A 21,723-nucleotide genomic window follows, 5' to 3' on the forward strand; every position below is an offset into this window, starting at 1 on the left:
AATGCCTAGCAAGAAGCTTTGAAACATTTTCATACACAGGGTATTTCATATGGTTACGGCCACAGCTGAGTACGCTTTAAGAATTTGAATGTCCCTAATAAGAAACGGGAATAATGGAATTTTTAGCTCGGTGCACATAAATAATTTGTTAGCATACTTTTACTTCGTGGATTACAAGGACATAATAATTATTTAAAATGTTGCATAGTTCTGAGGATGTCAATTAATACGCAAATCTAAATGTTAAATAACAGAATTTTAAGCGTTAGGTTCAAATAGTAACAAGATATGTATTGTTTTATGGTAGAGTGCCAGCAATTAGTAAAATAATAATATTAATGATTTTATATTATTTGTTTATTTATTTATTCTATTGGTGTAGAGCTTACCAACAATTAGTAAAACAAACATTTTAAAATTGACCTATGTTAATAACAGCTCTAGTTGATAGCAGCAGTGTTGTAAAAGTAAGGCAGCAACAGCTGAACAACAGCTTGCCACCCTTCACTGCTGCCCGCTCTCCTAAAAGCCGATTGTTGTGTTCGTTACGTTTACAGCTGTGCGATTAATTTGAGATTTATTATCGAACACTTTACAAGGCAGGTGTATAGCTGTATGTGTGTGTTTATTAACACAAGCAACAGGCAATCGCGCTGATTTAAAGAGTACTCGACAGAGACAATTTGACTAACGCTTATTCCCCTGATAACAGCTCAATTACGTAATGATCGTAGGCACTCGACTTAGCCGTTTGGCGGCCGGTCGCCTCTTGCCTGGAATGGCCAGCAGATGCGCCCACACGGAGCGCAAGGTGCAGGTGCCCGATACGGGTGACTTGCACATTGTCGAAAGTGGCAGCGGCTCGCGCAGCTTGCTCTTAATGCCGGGCGCCTTAGGCTCCGCCTGGACGGATTTTAAGCCACAGATCGAACAGCTGCCCAAACTGTTGCCAGATCATACGATCATTGCTTGGGATCCGCCCGGCTATGGCAAATCAGTGCCGCCGCAAAGGAAGTTTGGGCTGGAGTTCTTTCGCGAGGATGCTGAAGCAGCTGTCAAGCTAATGCGAGCACTGAACAGACCCAAGTTCTCAGTCTTAGGTTGGAGCGATGGTGGCATCACTGCGTTGATCCTCGCCGGCCGGCACGCCGATGCTGTGGAGAAGCTGGCCATATGGGGTGCCGGTGCGTATCTAAACAAAGATGAGGTGCAGTCACTACAAGCAATACGCGACGTGGCCAAATGGTCGCCACGCATGCGAGAGCCCATGGAGAAGGTCTACGGCGTGGAGCGTTTCGCCCAACTATGGGGCGAGTGGGTTGATGCCGCCTGCGAGTTCTACAAGCAACGCGATGGCGACTTCTGTCGCAGCGAAGTGGAGCAAGTCAAGGCGCCCGTCTTCATATTGCACGGCAAGAAGGATCCAATGATTGCCCCCGAGCATGTGCCCTGGCTAAAGCAGCGGCTGCCCAACGCACTTTACCACGAGTTCCCCGACGGCAAACACAATATACATCTACGCTACGCAGAGGAGTTCAACAAGCTGGTCGCCGACTTCTTCAGGGGCAAGGAATAGGACATAGTTGACTTTGTTTTGCTTATGAACAAATAGGTATAAAGATTTATTGATTCATGATTTACAGAGAACAAGAGTGTGTTGCTTATTTGCCCAACTGGGCACGGATGGTGGGCACGTAGTCGTCGTACTGAGCCTGGAAGAAGTTGCCGGCCACAGGAATGCCGAAGTTATACTTGGCCACATAGTCGCGGATCTTCACATTGAGGCGACCCTCCAGAGTGCTGGAAAATAACAAAATTTCGTATTATTTACGCCTAATGAAAGCCGGAAGTGGGCTGTAGATCCGCTTACGTCTTGTTGATGAACTTGTCGCTGGTGATCTTGTCGTTCTGCTTGAAGACGAAGAAGACATAGCGATGCAGACCGCTGCCCTCAGATGGGCCGGCGCCCACATACTCGGCGAGCACCTGACCATTGGCCACGTTGTTGCCGGGAATGTTGATCACGGCCCAGTGGAGCACCTCGCGCATCTTGGGGTCGCTGCGGCTGGGTGCATCAGGATCGACCATGAGGAGAGTGTACAGGGCGCCAGCTTCGGCATCCCAGCTAACGGTGGGCTGATCCTTCACCTGTGTGGGCGTGAGCTCCTTGCCGAGATCGACCTGAGCACCGGATGGGTAGGTGATGGTAACACGAGCCTTTGGCTTGTCGTCGATGATGTCGGGAATGATACCGCTGGTGTCCATGTTGCTCTTGCTGCGGGTTATGCTCTGTCTGGCGTTAACGCAGTGACTCTGCCTGCCAATGACAATGCGTGCGCTATTTATCGATCCCGGCAAAGTCGACGTGTGGCTAGCCGTAATCAGTTTTTCATTTTCGTGCAGTTTTTTTTTTTTTGCCCAAATGCGCTCTAGATAAAGATAAAGATAAAGACGAGTCGGGTCGAGTCGACTGACTTGGCCAGCTGATAGCAGCGGCGATAAGTGCAACAAATGCTTCAATTTATTGACAAGGATGACTACAACGACAAACTTTGAACACCTGCTCAGCCAGCGAACTCCTTGTTCCGTATGGCCACATAGTCATCATACTGCGCCTCGTAGAAGCAGCCAGCTATGGGCTCGCCCAGGCCATGTTTGGCAGCAAAAGTCCGGGCACTAAAGTTGAAACGACCTTCGCGGGTGCTGCGATTGAATATACCCGGTTATATAATTATTGAATTTAATCTATATATATATGTACGTTTACCGCTTATCTATGTGCAGCGTCTCCTCAATCCTCTTGCTCTGGCGATAGAGCAGAAATATATAGCGATGCAGGCCGGTGCCCTCTGGCGGGCCGGAGCCAATGTACTCCGCCAGAGTTTGACCCTTGCTCAGCTGATTGCCGGGTATGTTGACAACGGCCCAGTGCAAGATCTCCCGGAACTTGGGCTCCTTGCGACTGGGTGCATCGGGATCGACCATTAGCAGCGTGTGCAGCTGTCCCTCATCGCCCTCAGCCGTGTCCCACGAGACTTGCGGCACATCTTTGACCTGCAAGGGCGTAAGCTCGTTGCCCTCCTTGACAACCAGATCTGCTGCATAGGTGACCTTCAGCTTGTCCTTCGGTGGCGCCTCATCCACCACATCGGGAACCAGAGCATTCATTTTTGGTCTTCTTTAGCTGGAATTGCAGTTAACTTGGTTTCCGTTGTTATCAATGCTGTTAAATTGTAGTTCGAATTGATGATTCAGTCTAGAGATAAGGCGCAACTCCTTATGAGTACATATGCATATGTATTTGTGTTTGTATGTATCTGTGTGTGTGTGTATTCCTATCACATATATATTCTAATTAATTAATATCTTACCGTAAACGAACTGAAATCTAATTTCGAAGGCCCGGTGACTACTATAAATAACAATAACTATTGTCTCCGTATAAATCAAAAATGAACTTTGGTCAACGAAAGTTTTCCATTTATTGTGTAAAGAGCCAAACGCCAAGCACCAAGCGCTCACTCTCTATCTAATTAGACCCTAAACCACATGCAAAGCGAGTTGATAGGGTATATTGCTTTTGCTGTGATGTACATATGAGGCCCTAGTATACATATGCACATACATAGATACATATGTATATGGTTTGATTATCCGATCTATCGATTGTGTAACCGATAGTAGATCTATGCGATTGAAAAATAGTTAGATTGTTACCTTCCTCTGTACTGCTACAAGTTCATTATAAGGTATTTGATAGTCGGGTATGCCCAACACAACAGTTCTTATGTACATAATAATTTTAAAGGCCAGTTAAAAATATCAGTGCACGTATACAACCACAAAGTATCCTCACTCACTCATATACACACACACAATCATACGATATGTCATTTGTGTGCGTTTATCAGCGAATCGTTAATTAACTTCAGCTGGGCATAGTCTATATATGTACATATACAAATTATAAGTCCAGTTGTGGCACATATCTAAACATTTATTATGTGTCCGAAGAGGCGAGCTATATATTTGAAATTAGTCATAGTAGAGGCGGCTAGTTATTCATTATTTTGATTGTATATGTATGCTATTTATTTATTAAACAATTCGAATAGTATTAACACTTTGAATATTAATATCAATTACCGTTGACTGACAGGTTTTGGTCTACATTAAATGTTCATAAAAAAGAGAAACTTTTTAATATAATAATACAAATCATAGTTGGGAGCAGCAAAAAAAAAAATATGAGAGTGAGATTTGAGACGCGCGCCAGGGCGTGTTGTAAACGATAGGATTATAATTATAATGATGTGTAAATAATAATAATAATAATATAATATATATATATTTTATATATATAATGGTATGTATAATATATGTATGTGTGTCCGTTGCGCTACTATATATGCTTGGTATCTTTGTATATATAGGATTGTTGTGGGCTAACTATTCGCCCATTGTTGAAGAACTAAATTTGGAATACGAGACAACATTTGTTCAATTTGGATTGAGTTAAATTCCAATAACAATATATATTGGCTCTAACGTTCAATTCTCTTATTTGTGTTTACTCCTTATGCTCCTTCGATTCAAAACATCGTGGAACACGTTTAGCAACGGGTTTCGTAGAGGCCGCTGCGGCCAATGTAGCGCACCCATTTGACCACGTCGTGATCGGAGTAGTTGATCTTCGGCTCGAAGACTTTTAGGTAGCGCACCTTGAAGCCCGATGGCGCAAATGGGACCTCAAAGTTCATGGATATGGGTGGGCGAGTCCATTTCTTTTTGGTATCCGTTTCGAGTAGTTCGATTTCGGCCGAGAGCTGCGTCTCCTTCATGCCTGCCATTCGCTTGATTTTCCAGACGATTGCGTTCTCCGATGCCTTGTACTTGGCCTTGCCCTTGAGGCAAATCAATTGCACGCCCGAGGTGTTGAGCGGAGTGGGTATCTTCACCTCGATCTTCTGGCCAAGCAGCGAGGGCTTGAAATTCGATTTGAGCACCACTTTCACCTCCATCTTGGTGCGGCCCACCTCTCGGACCAAGGGTATAACTCGGAATGGCAACGAAATGTCTTTTGTTGTGCGGTAGCGCATGAGTTCGAATTCACCGTCCGGCGGTATAAAGCTTATGGAATGCTCCGTCTCGAACTTGCTCAGCTTGACGCACTGATGGAACTGGCAATCGTCAATTACAACTACCGGTTTGCCGGAGCGCGAGGTTTCGGCCTCCGAGTTGCCGGAAAGGCCTCGACCTTTCGATTCCATAACGATTTTGTCATTGATGCCAAACTTGCATTCGGGCATGCCTGAGAAATAGGATTGATCATTAATAATAATGCGAGTAGAGGGCATTTCATGACCTACCTGACAGATAGGACTTCATGACCACCTTGCCAGCCACGTGAGCTGACAGCACTTGACCCTGCGGGCTCATTAGCAGATTGACATACTCCAGCACATCGAGGAACAGTTCGTTGCGTCGGTACTTAATGCCCTCGCGTCGCCATCCGATTTGTCCCGTAACCTGGGAGGTGATTTGCATTTGCTCCTCCTTGGTGGCCGACTTGATGCCCTGCTGTGTGATGAATGTCTTGAGGGTGCCCGAGTCGGTGTTTTGCGGATAGCCAAAGTCCAAGATCTCGTCGAGCAGCTCATAGATGAGCACAAAGTTGTTCTTGATATTCTCCTCGGAGATCTTGCCAAAGTACGACTGCATCACCTCAATGATCTTTAGCAAAAACTCGAACACCATGGCAGCATTCACATTTTGCTTGGTCACAGCTGCGAGCCAAATGTTGGCACGCTACAAATATAGAGGGGGAACAGTCATTAAAGGCAACGATCTTTCATATCCGGTTGACGTGGCACAAACCTTGATGTGAAAGAAGCTGGTTCTCGCAATGTTCGTTACTGGGGAGCGCACCTGCTGTCGGGCATGGATGACATTTACCCGAAAAGCGTCCACGGCGTTGCGACCGATGTCATCGCGATAAACTCGGGATATGAGTACCTCGCCCTTGTGGTTGTAAACGAACAAACCACCAATCATTGTTGCGTCTTCTAGTTGCGCAAACGGACCTTATTGAAAATTCGTGCTCTAGCTTAGGCAGTCGGCTGGAAAATCAAAAATTTTCCACAAATTTGGGGCTCACTATCACTTTTCCTCACAAAAAATCAATTGCTCTTGCACTCCCCCTTTTTTTCCTTTCGATAAACAATTTTGTATCAGTCTTATCGATTATAGTTGCGATATTTTGCAGCACTGTTGAAAACAGCGCAGCCAACTTTAGTTCGTACATGACTCTGCGGCTTTGACAAAAACATAGTTCATCTTGAGTTGGAAATTATTTCCTTGTTTAATTTAATCGAGGCGTCTAAGAAAACAAAATGCCGACTGAAAACCTTGAGGAGCAAGGCCTGGAGAAGAACCCCAACCTGGAGTTGGCACAAACAAAGTTCCTTCTCACGCTCTCCGAACACAAACAAGATGCAGCACTCAAGACCAAGCTGCTCGATGCTATTCGAGCCGATAATATGGCCCCATGGTATGAGCACATCTGCACAGAGTTAAATTGGACTGTGGACAAGGATATGCTGGCACGTATGCGCGAACAGAACCGTATTGCAATTGAACAGCTGGACGCTGCCATTGATGATGCCGAGAAGAATCTAGGCGAGATGGAGGTACGCGAAGCCAATCTGAAGAAGTCGGAATACCTGTGCCGTATCGGCGACAAGGCAGCCGCTGAGACAGCCTTCCGCAAGACGTACGAGAAGACCGTGTCCTTAGGCCACCGCCTGGACATTGTCTTCCATCTGATTCGTCTGGGTCTGTTCTATCTGGATCACGACCTAATCACACGCAACATCGACAAGGCCAAGTATCTGATTGAGGAGGGTGGCGACTGGGATCGCCGTAATCGCTTGAAGGTATATCAGGGAATTTATTCGGTTGCTGTGCGCGACTTCAAGGCAGCGGCCACCTTCTTCCTGGACACTGTCAGCACCTTCACCTCATACGAGCTCATGGACTACCCGACCTTCGTCCGCTACACTGTTTACGTAGCCATGATTGCACTGCCACGCAACGAGCTGCGCGAGAAGGTAGTGAAGGGCTCCGAAATCCAGGAGGTGCTGCACGGCCTGCCCGATGTGAAGCAGTTCCTGTTCTCCCTCTTCAACTGCCAGTACGAACAGTTCTATGTGAATCTAGCTCAGGTGGAGAAGCAACTGCGCGCCGATTATCTCGTGCATCCCCACTACCGTTATTACGTGCGAGAGATGCGCATCTTGGGATACACACAACTGCTGGAGTCTTATCGTTCGTTAACGCTTCAATATATGGCCGAGGCTTTTGGCGTCACTGTCGACTACATCGATCAGGAGCTGGCCCGATTCATTGCCGCTGGACGCCTGCACGCCAAGGTTGATCGCGTGGGCGGCATTGTGGAGACCAATCGACCAGATAACAAGAATTGGCAGTATCAGGCAACCATCAAACAGGGTGATCTTCTGTTGAATCGCATACAGAAGCTGAGCCGTGTGATTAATATATAAGTTCATAATCATACTCATACACACCCAAGAAAATTTTAAAAATTTTAAAATTTTATTAAAAATTCAAGTTATTACAATGTAAAACTAATATAACATAAAACGATACTACTTCATGTATGTCTTGCTGCAGTTAACAGAAATGTATATTTTTTCTTAAATTCGCTAATCAAATGTAGTTTATTAACTAAATTCTTTGGAATTCATTTTGGTATCGTCTTTCTTTTTTATTTATTTGAGTATTATTGCTGCTTTCCGTTTGTACTTAATTTGTTTGTTTTCCTTTAAATTAACATCTAAATGCGCCAGGTGGCGCTTGCCTATCGAAAAATTTCGCCGCTGTTATCGGCATCGAAAATGCAACGTTGCGTTCGCGCTCTCTAACAATTTGAAACGTGCGCTCTCAATGCACATCAGCACCCTCATTCTTGCACGGCCAATCATGCTCTTTGGTTAGATCAGTGTCCTTATTTGGGCTTTGATTGTTGCTGCTCATAAAACTACGCGCCATATTCTCCAAGGCAGAAGCATTGCGAATGCCACAGTCTAGCGGTTCATCGTTCTCATACTTAAGTGCCTCATTGGCCCGTTGATGTTGCTGCTGCTGGCTCGCCTCGGCCGATGCCTTGGCCAGATCGTGCAGATTCTGCACGACCTCATCAATGATTGGCGCACCCGATACCATGCCCATCGCTGGTAACGCACCCAATCCGGCCAAATTGTGGCGCCGCATCTCGGCCAAACGATTCGTGCTCAAATTGATCAGGGCATTCATCATGACCTTGTTCCGCTGATAGTCCTTGCGCAAGTGCTGGCGTATCTCCGTGTGGCAATGCTCGTTGTTCGTCACGATTATCTCGCCGGTGTCCGTCGTCGTCACCCGAGCCTTGCAATTGAACTTGCGCGATAAATTACACTGCCAATATTTCTTATCCTTGCGCACGTACTGAATGCCGAACGTGTGCCCGTCGTGGACCAGGAGCGGTTTGCCACGCTGGCTCAGCATGAACTCGAGCTTGCCTTGGAACCAATGCTCGCCAGGTGCGACTACAATATACACAAGATAGCCAGCATTGAAAGTATATGTGTGTGTGCGTTGTCTCTGTGTGTGTGTGTGTGTGTGGGTGGGTGTGAGTGTGTGTGATTGGATGACTGATTGATGACTGGACATTCACAAATGAGCCCCATTATTAAAGTCTCATGCAATTACCATGAGTTAGGACTTACCTGATTGCTTAAAGCTATCTTAAGGCACGATTATCTCATTTGTCTAAGCAAACTTGAAGCAAGATCTATTAACTACAATTCATATATTTCAAAATTTAACTAACAGTTACTTCAGCCGACCTTCAGATATGAGCATCATCCATATTGACAGCCAGTATAGCTGCCATAGAGTTAAGGCAGGCAGTCAATCTATTTATTAGGTTCAACTCTCAGCTTAGACAATGAGAAAACGTGCCTTTGTCCACAAATTATCAACTCATCAATTAGATTAGACCAAATCAGATTAGTTAAGATTAGATCTCATCCGAATTGCATTAAGTCCGACGAAAAGGGTTCGACATTGTCAGAATATGTTTCATTTTTGCATTTTACATTCGGTACATACATACATATGTAAATCGTATATATATACATACATACAAATAATCGAAAATTAAATCAATGAATTTCATCTAGACAGACTAACTAAGCGGCTTCTAGCCGCAATAAATTATCATCAACTTATGAGCTAATTCCTTTAGATGTTCTCGATCTTGAAGTTATGTCCACTGCCCGGCGATATCGTTATGGAGTCGATGACCTGAGCACTCTCCGCCGAGCCATCTGCACTGGCATTGATATCCACATGCTGCCGTTGCTGCTGTTGCTGTTGCTGCTGCTGCTGCTGCTCGGCTGCATCCATTTGGCTGGCAGTAGGCGGCGGGCTCTTCATGCCCAGCGGCGATTCGTTGGCATGCATGGAGGCGGAGTGATTGCTCCGATTCGACTGTGGACTCTGGTCGGCCAGAGGCAACAGCGTGGAGCCAGCTGCTCCCAGCTCCAAGTGTGGTGAATGCTGTGAGTGCTGTGGCAAGTGCATCAGATTCGGATTGTTGTGCATCATGTTCTGGATGACGCTGTGTGATGCTGCGGCGGCGGCGGCAGCGGCTGCTGCTGCGGCCGCTGTGGCTGTTGGCGGTGGAGGTGCTGGCGGCTGAGGTGGAGGCGGAGGCGGCGGACCTGCTGACATGCCATGCTGATCCATGCTGTGATGCTGCACCAGAAGATTGGGCAATGCCTGCGTCAGCTGATGATGTTGCTGCTGCTGTTGTTGTTGCTGTTGCTGTTGCTGCTGCTGTTGATGATGATGATGGGGATGGGGATGGTGGTGGTGATGATGATGCGGCCCAATGGGAAGGGCGGCTACAGCTGCTGTTGGAGTGGTCTGACTGGCATACGGATTACTGCTTAATCGTCCGACTGGGCCATGATGATTCATTTCTAGGACACTAGTTGTGGGCGTGACATCGTAGCTGACCTGCCCAGGATTAGGGTTGGGCGTGACAGTGACTAAATTATTGCCGCTGCTGCTACTGTTGTTGTTTGCATTGCTGCTGCTGGAGTTGTTGTTGTTGCCAGCGCTGCCGCCTCGCATGTGCGGCATATGATTGTGCACGCCCGTCGCGGATATGATCCTGCCCAGATGTGTGATGCAGCGCGCTCGGCACATGCTGATTCGATAGGACTTGCACAGCCAATAGGTCTTCATGCCCTGCTGTGTGGCGACGGTGTTGTTGCGGTTGAACACGCAATTGCCGTGCAGCAGCGATGTGGTGGACAACATGACCATGTTGCTCCCATCTGATCCGGAGTGCAGCATTCGCAATAAATATTAAGTATACGTACAATTTTGGCAGAGATTAGTTGGGGGGCAAATCTTTCCAAAAACAAACAAATGCTTTACGAATGTTATGTACAAGAGGAGTGAGAGAGAAAGAGAGAGGCTAACATTTCGGATTCGGTAGGTTTGGAAGTGGGCAAAAGCATATACAAATATATTTAAATTAAAACATACTTAAAGCTTAAACAAATGTTATGTACAATTTTGATTTGTTATTTTTCATTTATGGGAGATTAGGTAATGGGCAAAAGCATATCAAATCAATTCAGTCAGCAAATCTGTGGTTAGGCTAGAGATGGAAACCACCTGCGTATGTCAAGGCCCTTGTTTCAAATTCAAATTTCTTTTCAAATTACGCGCGCAGCATTCATTTTTGATGTTCATCAACTTCCAATTATTCCAGTATATCAAATGAGGATTCACTATTTCTATCTCCTACGAATATCGAATACGCGTTGCGTGAGATATTAAAGCAATTATTTTTTACACGAAGCGAAAATTCGCCAAAGCCATCTCTAACTCTATCGAATTATCGCGTGTAATTTGAAATTATACGTAATTCATCGATAGAAGAAAATCAATAAAGGACATCTCCAACGAAGAGTGAAATTTGAAAAGCACAAAAGTATTTGGAACACAACTTGCAAAATCTACATTAAAAATAAAAGATATTCGCAACATCGAGTCCATCGGTTTCCATCCCTGTGGATTAGTAAATTACAAAACATGGAATATTTTGATGATATGATGTTCAAATATGTGAGCCAAGCGTATGGAAACTCATAGTCTGAGCGAATTAAACATGCAACAGAAATGATGTTTATATACACATGAATGTTTTGATTGAAGCTGGGTTCACCTACTTGACGGTATGTCCATGTGATTGGCAAAGTTCTTGGAGTAGTCGCTGGGCATATACAGCTCATTGGGATATTCGGTGGCTGGCCCAATGCCCAGGCCACTGCTGCTGTTGTTGTTGTTGTTGCCTCCGTTGTTGTTGTTGCTGCTGCTGTTGTTGCTGCTGCTGCCTGGCAAATTGCTGGAACTGTTGCTAGCCGAGCCACTGTTGCCCGTTGCCTTGTAGAAGTTATTGTAGTCCAGATTGAAGGCCTGCGCAAACGGATTGCGCAGCGAGCCCATCGCTGTCGAAGAGGATGCCGAGCTGCTGCTCGTGCCGGCAGCGCTGCCAACGCTGCTGTGATGACCCTCACCCTCGCGCTTCAGGCTGCCCAGATCGTAGCGCGGCTCCACCATCGAGATGTGAGGTATGGGTGGCATAAAGAACTCCTCTGCATTCAATGCGTGCTCCATGCTCCCGCTGTCCGTATTATCAATGCCATCCAGAGATCGCCGCTTGCGCGAATAGATCGACAGCGAGTCGCTGCTGAAGTCGGCGGCCGCTGATCTCTTGTTTTGCATGTACAACATGTGATTTCCATCCGTTCGACAGGTGCTCGGCGAGGCTGTGGGTGTGCGCGAGTTGCTCTTTGGCTCATTCTGCTCTGTATCGGACTTGCTGCTGCTATTGTTGTTGTTGCTGTTGCTGTTGTTGTTGCTGCTGCTATTGTTGCTCTGGCTGCTGCTGGGCTCATCGCCGGCGCCAGCGGCGGCATTTGTCGCCTGCCCAGTCGACTTCTCGGACACATTGGAGCCGGGCGGACTGTTCGAATTGGTCGCCAGCCCCTTGATCTGCAGCAGTTGGCCAATTTTCATAAACGATTGCAGTTCCGTGTGCTTGACATTAACAACGCCTTGGTACATGAACTCCAACAGCTCGCACATAATATTGAAGCTCACATCTTTGAGTATGACTGCAATGAAGGAGGGAGAGAGAGAAAGAGTGAGACAGAGAAATTGAAGACGTCGACGCAGTGAGGTACTGGAAATATTCCACAAGACATAAAAAGTATATATAAAATAGGACAGCAATTCATTTGAGTTCATGTCAGAAGCACTCTAGTACCTTTGCTGTATGCCACGCCTCTTTTTGCCTGCGACTTATTGTTATAATTGAACCTAAAAATTAAGCTAAATCATCAGCCCTAGTCCAGATTGCACAGGAGTCGAAGCGACAAGTCGAGTTTTATATTTTGGCATTGGAATTTTTTCTAATTATATATATTACGCTCTATATATGCAAGTAGTGAGTGTGTGTGCGTCTCTGGGTAGGAATAAAAAGCATGCTCAGCTTGAAAGGAGGTCACATTCATAGTGGAGATGTTATCATCGAAGCGTTTAAATACTAAATCAATACATAAAAAAAAAACACACAGCTATAAACAGCTACGATAAGAATACTGAAAAACTTAAATATAAAATATATAACAAAATAAAAAAAACACACACACATACACACTCAACAACAGTCGAGCAACAACAGCATGATGAAGAGGAAACGCAGCAATAACTAAGTAAATAAATAGCATCTCATATTATCGCCGCTGTCTGATGAAACGGTTCGAATATTTCAATATTTTTTTGAGATTCGTTACTGCTTCTGCTGAGGCGGCACAGTGGTCTACATACGAGATTTGACCTACGGTTCAGCATAAAATATGCCAAATCAAATTTGAAAAATTTATATCATATTTGTTGAACGCTGACTAAGAGTCTGAGTACTGGCTTTAAGCGCTCAACTATACTATGAAATATATTAAAGATTCGTTTCAAATTTTACAATCAACTGTCATTAGCTGTAACCGCAATTAGTCACAATCCTGGTGTAAAACTCCAAGATCTTAACACTTTTAAAAGACGACGACAAGAGATAGTATATAATTAATCTATAAAAGTCTTTAGCCTTTGTATCAAGCCATAGTATTCAATATGTCAGGGAATATAAAACAATATGCTAAAAATTCTCATACCTAACTAATCATTAACTTAATCTCAGCTCAGCAGAGTCTTCACTCTTGTATGTCATCTAATTGGCAGTGTCTTATTATTATCATTGTCTAATTATCTTTGGCGCCGCAATCGCAGCACAGAGCTAGTCGAATCACTTAGGTTGAGCTGCTAGCAACATCTAGTTAAATAAATAAAAAATAAAACACAATATTATCTCTTGTTCTCAATAACAATTTCTATATATACGTATATACTTGGTCTGTCATTTGTTGATCTGTTGCTTAATCTCGTGTCGGCTATGGCAAGCCGAGCCGTCATCTATCCCATCCCATCCCATCCCATTCCATTGCTATCTGCTATTCGTATCTGTGCGTCGCCACGTCCGTGTTTGTAAGCAACGCGAAGATCAAAATCCGAGCAATTTATATATATAAGTGGAGATAATAACCCTCAATCGATCGAACTAGTTGCTACATATGCTATATATAGTTATGCATGAGCTTGACGGCTGATCCTTAGTTCGATACGCTCGGAAAGTGCAACTAATCAAATATAAACTTAGATTCCAACAGGTTCATGTGCCCTAAAATGGATTGAAGGGGTGTATTGGCTATCGCGGCAGCAGCTATTGGGAACAAGCATAATATTGTCAAGGATAACTAATTAAATCGATCGATCTTTCTGCACAAGTCAATCTCTTTTGCGAATGAAAGATACATTTCATGGAGCGGAAGGATACCAGGGGATATCTGTTAGTCGAGCACACCTGATGAGCACTCTCAATATAGTTTATAAGTAATCGTATCAATCGACCGATCATTGATCTGTGAGTGATTGAGCTATCTGCTAGTGATCTCTACAATATCTGATGCTACAAAGCAAATATATTTTTATTATATTTATATGACTATACAGACTGTCATACAAAGCGATCTTTACACAGTCAGCATGATCGAGTCACACACACACACACATTTTGAAATATGTTATTGATATTTGTATAGCGCGAACAAATCTGTAGATAAACTTTGTCTAAAGTTCACGGAAAATGTGATAAATACGCATAGAGTAAGTATGCTGTTGATAAGCAGCGAGATCGAAGCAACCCAAAAAGCAAGTGACAATTCGGGCACGATCAACGATCGTCAATTGTGTATGCTGCATATGTGTGTATGTATGTGTGTACATATGTATGCATGTATATGTATAGAGAGAGAGATGTCGTTGTCATTTCTGTTTTATGAAACTGAACCCAAGTTGATCTCTGCTGATATCGCATAGCTATACGGCAGATCATCCAAGCGAAGCCGTCGCCGCAGCAGCTACACGAATGCGCAGGACTGAGAGTACGATATATATGTAAGTGTATACAACTGTATGTATTCTACTTGTATAGCCACGTGAAGTAGTTCTGTTACCACCCATTGTCTCGAGCACACGCCCACTTTCGGCGAGCGACCAATGAGATTGCAGTCGATCGACTCAATATACGAAAAAGCACTTTTATTTTATGATTATGATAAATGTTTATCGAATCAGAACGACAATTGATTTCGTTTCGTTCTTTTTCCACGGGCCTTCTCTATTTCGAATTGGAATTGCTATTGGAATTGGAATTGGAGTGGGCTGTCAGCGCACAAACATTAATAATATACATGTTATCAGTTAACGCCATATTAGTCGGACATTCATAGTGTAGCTGCTAGCCATATAAATAGTAGAATCTGATTAGGGGCTGCGACGAGCGCCTGATCACGATCTCCACATAACACGTATCCCAACTAGGATATTTTTACTGAAAATGTGTTTGACTGTGCTTGGGCTTGTATTCCACTAGGGATATCTGGATATCCAAATAAATTTAATAAATAAATTTATTGTATGAGTCTTAACAGAATCCAATTAGGATTTTCTGTATTGGGGCAGCATGTGCTCGGATAGCCAGACTTCAGTATGGACACCATACAGATTACTTATGCATATAAGTAAGTCTTAAATTATGTGAATAATTTTAACCGAAGACCGGATTTAAGAGAATGATCTAATTCTATTAGATCATAAAGGCACATAATTATATTTAGTATATACTATAGTCTTTTCAGCATATTATATTCCTCTCACTTTATGAATATGTCATTTTTGCTTGCTTTTTCTTCGTAATCTCTAGAGACATATGATTTATAATTATTATTTAATATTAATTTCCGGTCATTTCGTTGTCTTCTATCACAACCAAACCTTTGGTATTTTTATATCAACCCCGGTAAACCCTAGTCAGATAAGGACTTCTTGAAGAATTATATATAGACCATTTTTTAAGAAAATACAGAATCCTTGATACGTTTAGAGAATAAAAGTTTTTTCCTCAACTAATACTTCCTGAAATTATTCCGCTTATAGAGCTCATAGCTTAAGTTAATTTCTTCACCCTGGATTATATAGCTGTTGCCTTGCCATATTTTGGATAAGCATTATCAAAGTATTTGGAAATCAGCCCAAGGAATTAACTTACCGATAAGTAAATCTAAATCTAAATCTATTTATTTCTGCTACCGACTTTTGACTCATAAATTCAAAATATTGTTTGGTCAACAGAAGAGGTCCATAAAAAAGCCACACAATTTTTTCAAATGCCTCAAAGCCAAAGTCTGATATTAGTTATATGATACACCTATAAAATGTGCTCCTGGTTCGCATACGTCAGCAATGCGCCGTGACTGACACAAACCGGACGCAGAGGCGTACTATGGGAAGTATGCCACATAGATGGGGAATTACATTTGGGGGATTATATATTGAAGGTAAGATAACAAATTTATATATGGAACAATATATGTAATAAATATTATCATAAATGGAGACTAAATACTCTTTTATATCGTAAATAATGAATTCGATATGGAATTCATATTGAAGTTATACACTTTACCATCAAATAATAAGAGTTGTATGGAGTTTCCAGAAGTGTAACTAGATTTATCGACCCAAAAGAGGATGTAATTAAGAAGGGAGTTTCGTGAAGGAAACTCTTTTTTTTTTATATGTTTCTGAACTATCTTTTGCTAACTATAAATAAAGGTTTTTTTACTACCCCCATTAGGAATAAACGGCTTCCTGTATACGCCGCCCCTGCTACTGGTTACTGCTTTCTGCTCACTGGTTACTGGGCTAGTATTGATGGCAATAAAAATAAAAATTTGAGTTTGATATTTACGACAAGTTCATTCGGTCGATATTATATTATCTACATTTATTGCAGCTAATATCAGCAAAAGCCGCAGCTACGATCGCTGGAGCACTTGAAGAGGAAACACTATAGCTATCGACTAGCGTCTGTAATTGGTTTAAGTTTACTTACTCCTATACCCTCAGCCTATTGAAATTTGCTCAAACTGGGCATATGGGTTCGGCTGTGTATTACTTTGGGAGAGAGAAATTAGATGCGATTGAAATACTTGACAAGCTTGTATCGACCGAGTTTAAATCAAGTTGATCAATCACAATTCAATACGATATTGAATCATTTCTATAGCTGTCATGAAATCGAAAGAAATTACATCCTAAATATTCAAGTATTCTAAGTATTAAAAGTTCTTAAAATTTCCATTCTATCATCATTCATCCCATTCCATTTCAAATTTTGGGCATATATTTGAGGGTATTTGCTAGTCGACAAGCCGAGGTAGAGAGACTTGTTTTGGGCTTATTAAGTGGCCATTGAGCACGCATACCCCACAGTAGGCGTCTCTGCGTCTCTCTTATCTGACCAACTAGCCATAAGTCAAAAATCTTATTTTACGATTTCAAATGATACCAAAAGCAGAGTACCAGGCGTATATACCGGCCAGCCCAGGGCTGATAAAAACTCAAGCTGATACTTAATGCTGTTTATGCCAATAATAAAACTTTAACGAAATCGAAACAAAATAGAGAGCAGAGGAAGAGAAAGAAGAAGATAATATACGAGGATTACCGTTGTGTACGAGGCCAACAAAATGGCGTAGATATCATGTTAGAAGTGCCTGGTTGCATGAATGGGCATATATACGAGTGTATACAGATGTCCATATATACCTATGTCTACTACTTAAGTATTTTGTATATATCGATCGGCAACAAGGCAGCTACAACAACTGGAACTGCAACAACAACCACGGTTATATCAATATAGCAATTCATATCGCTTTGGTTACCAACTCGAGCGTCAGAGCAACCCTAATCAATATCTCGAAAAAGTCTTCAAGTGCCTCAACTAGAGACGGAAGCGTGTCCACACTTCTCCTCTTTATATTTCTAATGCTCGTTCAGTTGCAGGGAAAGGGAGTATATTGGCTTTGTGCAAGCTATATAGTCGAACATCTCGCTTGGTTAGAGTTTATTTCCAGGATATCTACTTTACTATGACTATTCGTTAGATAACATATTAATTTCCCTAGTCGTCTATCATCCAGTCTAAACAGAGGCAAAACTCGTTAGTTGCTCCACATATGCAATGCAAGCGCTCTCGTGTCACGCTGGACAACATGACACGCGTGCATCTCTAGCATAGACGGACAGAAGTGCCGTTAGAAGTGGCAGTCGAGCAAAGGGAGGGAGGGAGGAGGTTGGGGGCAGCCAGGGAGCGGGCAACCAGTTGCTCGTTGGGCAATAAATGATTGTTGGGCGCGATAAAAAGATAAAATGTTTGACTTGTTGTTGTTGTACAAGTTGTTGTTGTTGTTATTTAAGTGTAACACGCAGGAGCAACAGCCAACAACGACAACCAACAACAACAACAACAACCAACAACCGACAACAGCAACAGCAAGCAAATCATTTGGCTTGTTAGCACCTTTTGCTCATTGTTGTTGCTGTTGTTGTTGTATTATGACTTGGTTTATTTATAATAATTTGTAGCCCATAGCATTATTTATAGCCTATATTAATATTCTTTATCTTTGAAAATAATAATAATACTTCTGGTGGTGTTCCATTCTCTAGCTTCCTATTCTAATGGGTACGCTTAGAAAGACAACTACTCTCTATTTCTTTCTAAATATATCGATAAATATCGATTGTAATTATTGATTTATTTTCTTATATTACTAAAGTTTCGCTTCTTTAGGTTAGATTTAGTATACTATTCACATGTATTATTTATTTTTAAAATTGTAATCGATAATCGATATCTTCGATTATATTAACATCTAGGAATTACATTAATAGGAAAGTGCTTGCAAGAGTTGAATACATCAATTCGACAAAATTATCGATTCAAATTTTGAATACGTGCCATTGACCTTATACAAAATAAAATTTCTAGGGTATCTCAGAGTGCGTAATTTCCAACTAGCTGTTGTAGGTGTGCTGTTGTTGTTATTATTATAGTTAGGTAGCATATTTCTACAGCTACTTGAAAGATAAAATATTGTTGTTTATTGCCGCTTGATCTGATAAAGCCACCGTGCAGCAGGCGTGTAGAACAAGCGAACGAGTCAGGCAGACCCCAAGCCCAACCCCAACCCCAACCCCGAACCTCCAAAGCCCAAACCCAGCCATTGGTTGGACGGGCTAGCGATATGATATCCATATGAACAATTCCACAGTCCATGCATCAATATCTAGGTTGAAGTGAGTTAAGCATTGGATCTACATTTGATGAGGTCAGCAACGTACCCAACTTCAAGTGGACGAACGGGCTGCCTTATCAAGAGCGGAGCACGAGCAGCGTGTGGTGCATGTGCATATGCATTACAAGGGCTGGGGTGAATATCAGTGTGGATGTGAAGGAGTGGGTAGCACGAAGAGACAACGAGAATCTAGAGACAATATGGCGACAGCTGCCAATGTGGATGTGGAACATGAATGCGGTATGCACTCAGTGAGGTGAGTGAATGTGAAATGTGGGATGTGGAATGGGTATGAGAAGGGCTGGGAATATGGGTGTTGAGGGATCTAGGATCTGGGACTGCTGTCAATGGGGGTGTGGATGGTAAGACTGAAAGTGGATGGGACTGAAGATCTGATGTGGAATGCAAATTAGGAGTGGAAACAAAAAAGATGCTGATATAGAATGTGGATACTGATGTAGATGTGGTTTCGTATATGAAATGGGAATGTGTAGGAATGGACATATAATTTTGGAACTGTATGAATATGGACTTGGATGTGGAGCAGTGGAAACTATGAGCTAGGTGCAGAGAGAGACAACGTGGCGACAGCTAACCATGAAAGATTATCATCAGTGGCTATTTGATTTTTGATTTATCACTGAAGCCAAATAGTGAAGCAAGCATAGGAACATATACACGTACAAATACATATATGAGTAACAGATATATATACATACATATATATATATAGCACAGTTTGGTTCGTTGTTAACTCCCAAATGTGACATCGAATTTATTATAAAGTTGATTTATATCGACGAGCACTGCTTGGGCTGGCATTTGACAATTGACGGGCGCGCTTAGATAAACTGACAGGTGGACGGCGATAAAATTTCCACACTGTCGATAACACGTAATACAAGTACAGTAAATGCAAGTTAGAGCGAACAATGTCCAGACTTAAACCAATCCTAGTCGTGGTATTGAAACATGCTTCTGATGGTTTTGGTCTTTTGAATGATTCTACGCATGAATTACATATAAGATGCTAATAGGATTTTGTTAGAGGTATGTTAATTGGAATTGTTATTATAATTTATTATTGTGGAAATAGGATATACTTGCTAAACAGCTTTAAAGGCCTTTTGGCTATGAGATAATACAACAGGAAATCTTTAGAGCCTGCAATTCTAGAGCAAATCCTTATTTAGATGCCTAAGAGTCTGGTCCAAAAAAAGAGCTTATCTTTAACGAAACCTATCTGATTGGAGTCACGCGAGTAACTGAGTCGGATTCCGGTTCAGCGGAGCATCTACTGTACATTCCACAGCTTAAGAGCCGCCGCGTGAACATTTTCGGCAAACAACAGCTAGACAAATCGGAGCGGAGCATCGCAAAAACAGAAACAACAGCAACTTGCGAAGAGAACGTGAGCAATGCATGATTAGCTGAGAAACGGAGTGGAAGAGTCTGAGAGAGGGGATTGGCTTAGTTTACTTACTGATTGGATGTTGGCAGGGATTGGTCGTGAATATCTCTTGGAAGTATGGACTGCATATGGCCAGGACAATTTTGTGCGCCTGCAGCAGCTTTCCATCGCAGGCCAACGTGACGTCCACTAGATCGCCGCGGTCGTACAGATTCTGGAAGCCGCTGGCAATATTGTCCTGGAAGTTCTTCCAGCAAAGCTTAAACTCATCATCCATGGCGCTCGCCCGCCAGCCAGCCAGCTAGCAAGTGTTATTATATATTTATATGTGTATACTGGTGTATATATGTATAAATATAATTATTAATATGTTAATTGTATTATTTGCTGCAATTATTTTGTTAAAATGCAGAGAAATCGCGAGCGGGAGCAAGAGTCTGTTTTTCTTTTCTTTTTTTTAATGATTCTTGTTTATTTGCTTTGGGCCGTGATTTGTTGGCTCGTTCACTTTGTGGTTGACATTCACAACTGAGATGCCACAGAATGTCAGATAGAACATAAACACAAAAATATATCTATATATGCACGTATGTATGAGTGCAAAAGCACGCTCACGAGCGCCAACTGCCGTCGCAAGCAAAACTCAGAAGATGCGAGTGCTATTTTATTTTTGAACAGATGCTGCAAGCGATTTGTTTATTATTGAGGTTCACGCGCACGAACACGAACCGTCTGCGACAACAGCCACATTGACTTTGATTTCGGTTTTAATTAACACTTTTTGATTTAAAACATTTTTATCAGAAAAGCGTGAAATGGCAGCGGACGCTGTTTACGTTTCGATGCGATAGAGAGACGAGTGAGCGAGAGCGAAAGCAAAGAACATGCGCACAAGCAAAACAGCTGTTGCCATGGTAGTGTTGTAAAATCGAAAAAAAACTTAGCGGACTTGTTCCATTTCAAATTGTAAAAAAAAAAATAAGCAAAAATATATATCTCATATACGCAATTATGTTTGTATTGAATAAACTAACTATTAATATAAAATAAATAAAAATAAACTAGCTTTTGATATTATTTATTGAATATAGTTTCTTAATTATCGTACCCTCGTAAATATATTTGGCAATTACACGATTTATTTGATCGACTTTCGATAAATTTACGGACGAGGACTATAAAATTATAAACCGCCAACATTGCTGATTGATAAGAGCTTATCTAAAATTTGTAAATTCAGCGACATATGTTGGTTGAGGTCGACTTGGCTAGCGCCCTGAAATCGTAGAGCCAAAAAATGTTTCTAGGTGGCAAATGCGAGCGACTCAGCAGATAACGTTGCCGTGTATAACCCACTTAGTATTTTTAACAAAAACAAAAAGCTTCTTATCAGAAAACCGTAGATGGCTT

The 21,723-nt window shown here is 42.5% G+C and overlaps 6 protein-coding genes across 11 annotated transcripts; 2 read left to right on the plus strand and 4 right to left on the minus strand.

Annotated features, from left to right (window-relative positions):
- The first annotated feature begins 443 nt into the window (after positions 1-443).
- On the plus strand, positions 444-1,647 carry LOC6575423 (valacyclovir hydrolase). The gene is made up of 2 exons (XM_002001396.3): positions 444-599; positions 713-1,647. Exon 2 carries the CDS (start codon positions 725-727, stop codon positions 1,574-1,576), a length of 852 nt encoding a protein of 283 aa, XP_002001432.1. The 5' UTR covers positions 444-599; positions 713-724; the 3' UTR covers positions 1,577-1,647.
- Positions 1,589-2,322, minus strand: LOC6575424 (protein D3). The gene is made up of 2 exons (XM_002001397.4): positions 1,871-2,322; positions 1,589-1,800 (listed from the first exon to the last, which is right to left on the minus strand). The coding sequence occupies exons 1-2, from the start codon at positions 2,263-2,265 to the stop codon at positions 1,662-1,664; spliced, it is 534 nt and encodes a 177-aa protein (XP_002001433.1). The 5' UTR covers positions 2,266-2,322; the 3' UTR covers positions 1,589-1,661.
- A 144-nt stretch (positions 2,323-2,466) lies between these two features.
- Positions 2,467-3,580, minus strand: LOC6575425 (protein D2). Of its 4 annotated transcripts, none has more exons than XM_002001398.4 (3): positions 3,372-3,580; positions 2,768-3,184; positions 2,467-2,703 (listed from the first exon to the last, which is right to left on the minus strand). In XM_002001398.4, exons 2-3 carry the CDS (start codon positions 3,166-3,168, stop codon positions 2,565-2,567), a joined length of 540 nt encoding a protein of 179 aa, XP_002001434.1. In that variant the 5' UTR covers positions 3,169-3,184; positions 3,372-3,580; the 3' UTR covers positions 2,467-2,564. The 4 variants fall into 4 exon arrangements, with proteins under 4 accessions (XP_002001434.1, XP_015023473.1, XP_015023472.1 ...); XM_015167987.3 differs by having other exon boundaries at positions 2,768-3,200; XM_015167986.3 differs by having other exon boundaries at positions 2,768-3,256.
- A 402-nt stretch (positions 3,581-3,982) lies between these two features.
- On the minus strand, positions 3,983-6,217 carry LOC6575426 (AP-2 complex subunit mu). The gene is made up of 3 exons (XM_002001399.4): positions 5,878-6,217; positions 5,370-5,808; positions 3,983-5,311 (listed from the first exon to the last, which is right to left on the minus strand). Exons 1-3 carry the CDS (start codon positions 6,052-6,054, stop codon positions 4,614-4,616), a joined length of 1,314 nt encoding a protein of 437 aa, XP_002001435.1. The 5' UTR covers positions 6,055-6,217; the 3' UTR covers positions 3,983-4,613.
- Positions 6,218-6,294: 77 nt separating this feature from the next.
- On the plus strand, positions 6,295-7,765 carry LOC6575427 (26S proteasome non-ATPase regulatory subunit 6). The gene has a single exon (XM_002001400.4). It carries the CDS (start codon positions 6,393-6,395, stop codon positions 7,560-7,562), a length of 1,170 nt encoding a protein of 389 aa, XP_002001436.1. The 5' UTR covers positions 6,295-6,392; the 3' UTR covers positions 7,563-7,765.
- On the minus strand, positions 7,592-21,172 carry LOC6575429 (protein abrupt). Of its 3 annotated transcripts, none has more exons than XM_015167988.3 (3): positions 20,386-21,172; positions 11,310-12,257; positions 7,592-8,606 (listed from the first exon to the last, which is right to left on the minus strand). In XM_015167988.3, the coding sequence occupies exons 1-3, from the start codon at positions 20,588-20,590 to the stop codon at positions 7,963-7,965; spliced, it is 1,797 nt and encodes a 598-aa protein (XP_015023474.1). In that variant the 5' UTR covers positions 20,591-21,172; the 3' UTR covers positions 7,592-7,962. The 3 variants fall into 3 exon arrangements, with proteins under 3 accessions (XP_015023474.1, XP_002001438.1, XP_032589744.1); XM_002001402.4 differs by lacking the exon at positions 7,592-8,606 and adding an exon at positions 8,958-10,406; XM_032733853.2 differs by lacking the exon at positions 7,592-8,606 and adding an exon at positions 10,572-11,148 and having other exon boundaries at positions 20,386-21,170.
- Positions 21,173-21,723: the final 551 nt, after the last annotated feature.

The sequence above is a fragment of the Drosophila mojavensis genome, unplaced genomic scaffold, assembly GCF_018153725.1.
Source record: "Drosophila mojavensis isolate 15081-1352.22 unplaced genomic scaffold, ASM1815372v1 contig_231, whole genome shotgun sequence".
In the NCBI taxonomy this organism is placed as follows: domain Eukaryota; kingdom Metazoa; phylum Arthropoda; class Insecta; order Diptera; family Drosophilidae; genus Drosophila; species Drosophila mojavensis.

Excerpts from the sequence above, each read along its gene's own strand:
- LOC6575423 (XM_002001396.3), top strand. The coding sequence starts at position 725 with ATGATCGTAGGCACTCGACTTAGCCGTTTGGCGGCCGGTCGCCTCTTG.
- LOC6575424 (XM_002001397.4), bottom strand. The coding sequence starts at position 2,265 with ATGGACACCAGCGGTATCATTCCCGACATCATCGACGACAAGCCAAAG. Across the intron at positions 1,801-1,870 it reads GACAAGTTCATCAACAAGAC|CACTCTGGAGGGTCGCCTCA; the intron begins GTAAGCGGATCT and ends GTTATTTTCCAG.
- LOC6575427 (XM_002001400.4), top strand. The coding sequence starts at position 6,393 with ATGCCGACTGAAAACCTTGAGGAGCAAGGCCTGGAGAAGAACCCCAAC.
- LOC6575429 (XM_002001402.4), bottom strand. The coding sequence starts at position 20,590 with ATGGATGATGAGTTTAAGCTTTGCTGGAAGAACTTCCAGGACAATATT. Across the intron at positions 12,258-20,385 it reads TCCCTGCCAACATCCAATCA|TCATACTCAAAGATGTGAGC; the intron begins GTAAGTAAACTA and ends CCTTCATTGCAG. Across the intron at positions 10,407-11,309 it reads TCACATGGACATACCGTCAA|ATGGGAGCAACATGGTCATG; the intron begins GTAGGTGAACCC and ends ACTCCGGATCAG.
- LOC6575426 (XM_002001399.4), bottom strand. The coding sequence starts at position 6,054 with ATGATTGGTGGTTTGTTCGTTTACAACCACAAGGGCGAGGTACTCATA. Across the intron at positions 5,809-5,877 it reads CCAGCTTCTTTCACATCAAG|CGTGCCAACATTTGGCTCGC; the intron begins GTTTGTGCCACG and ends CTATATTTGTAG. Across the intron at positions 5,312-5,369 it reads CATGAAGTCCTATCTGTCAG|GCATGCCCGAATGCAAGTTT; the intron begins GTAGGTCATGAA and ends CCTATTTCTCAG.
- LOC6575425 (XM_002001398.4), bottom strand. The coding sequence starts at position 3,168 with ATGAATGCTCTGGTTCCCGATGTGGTGGATGAGGCGCCACCGAAGGAC. Across the intron at positions 2,704-2,767 it reads ACGCTGCACATAGATAAGCG|CACCCGCGAAGGTCGTTTCA; the intron begins GTAAACGTACAT and ends ATTCAATCGCAG.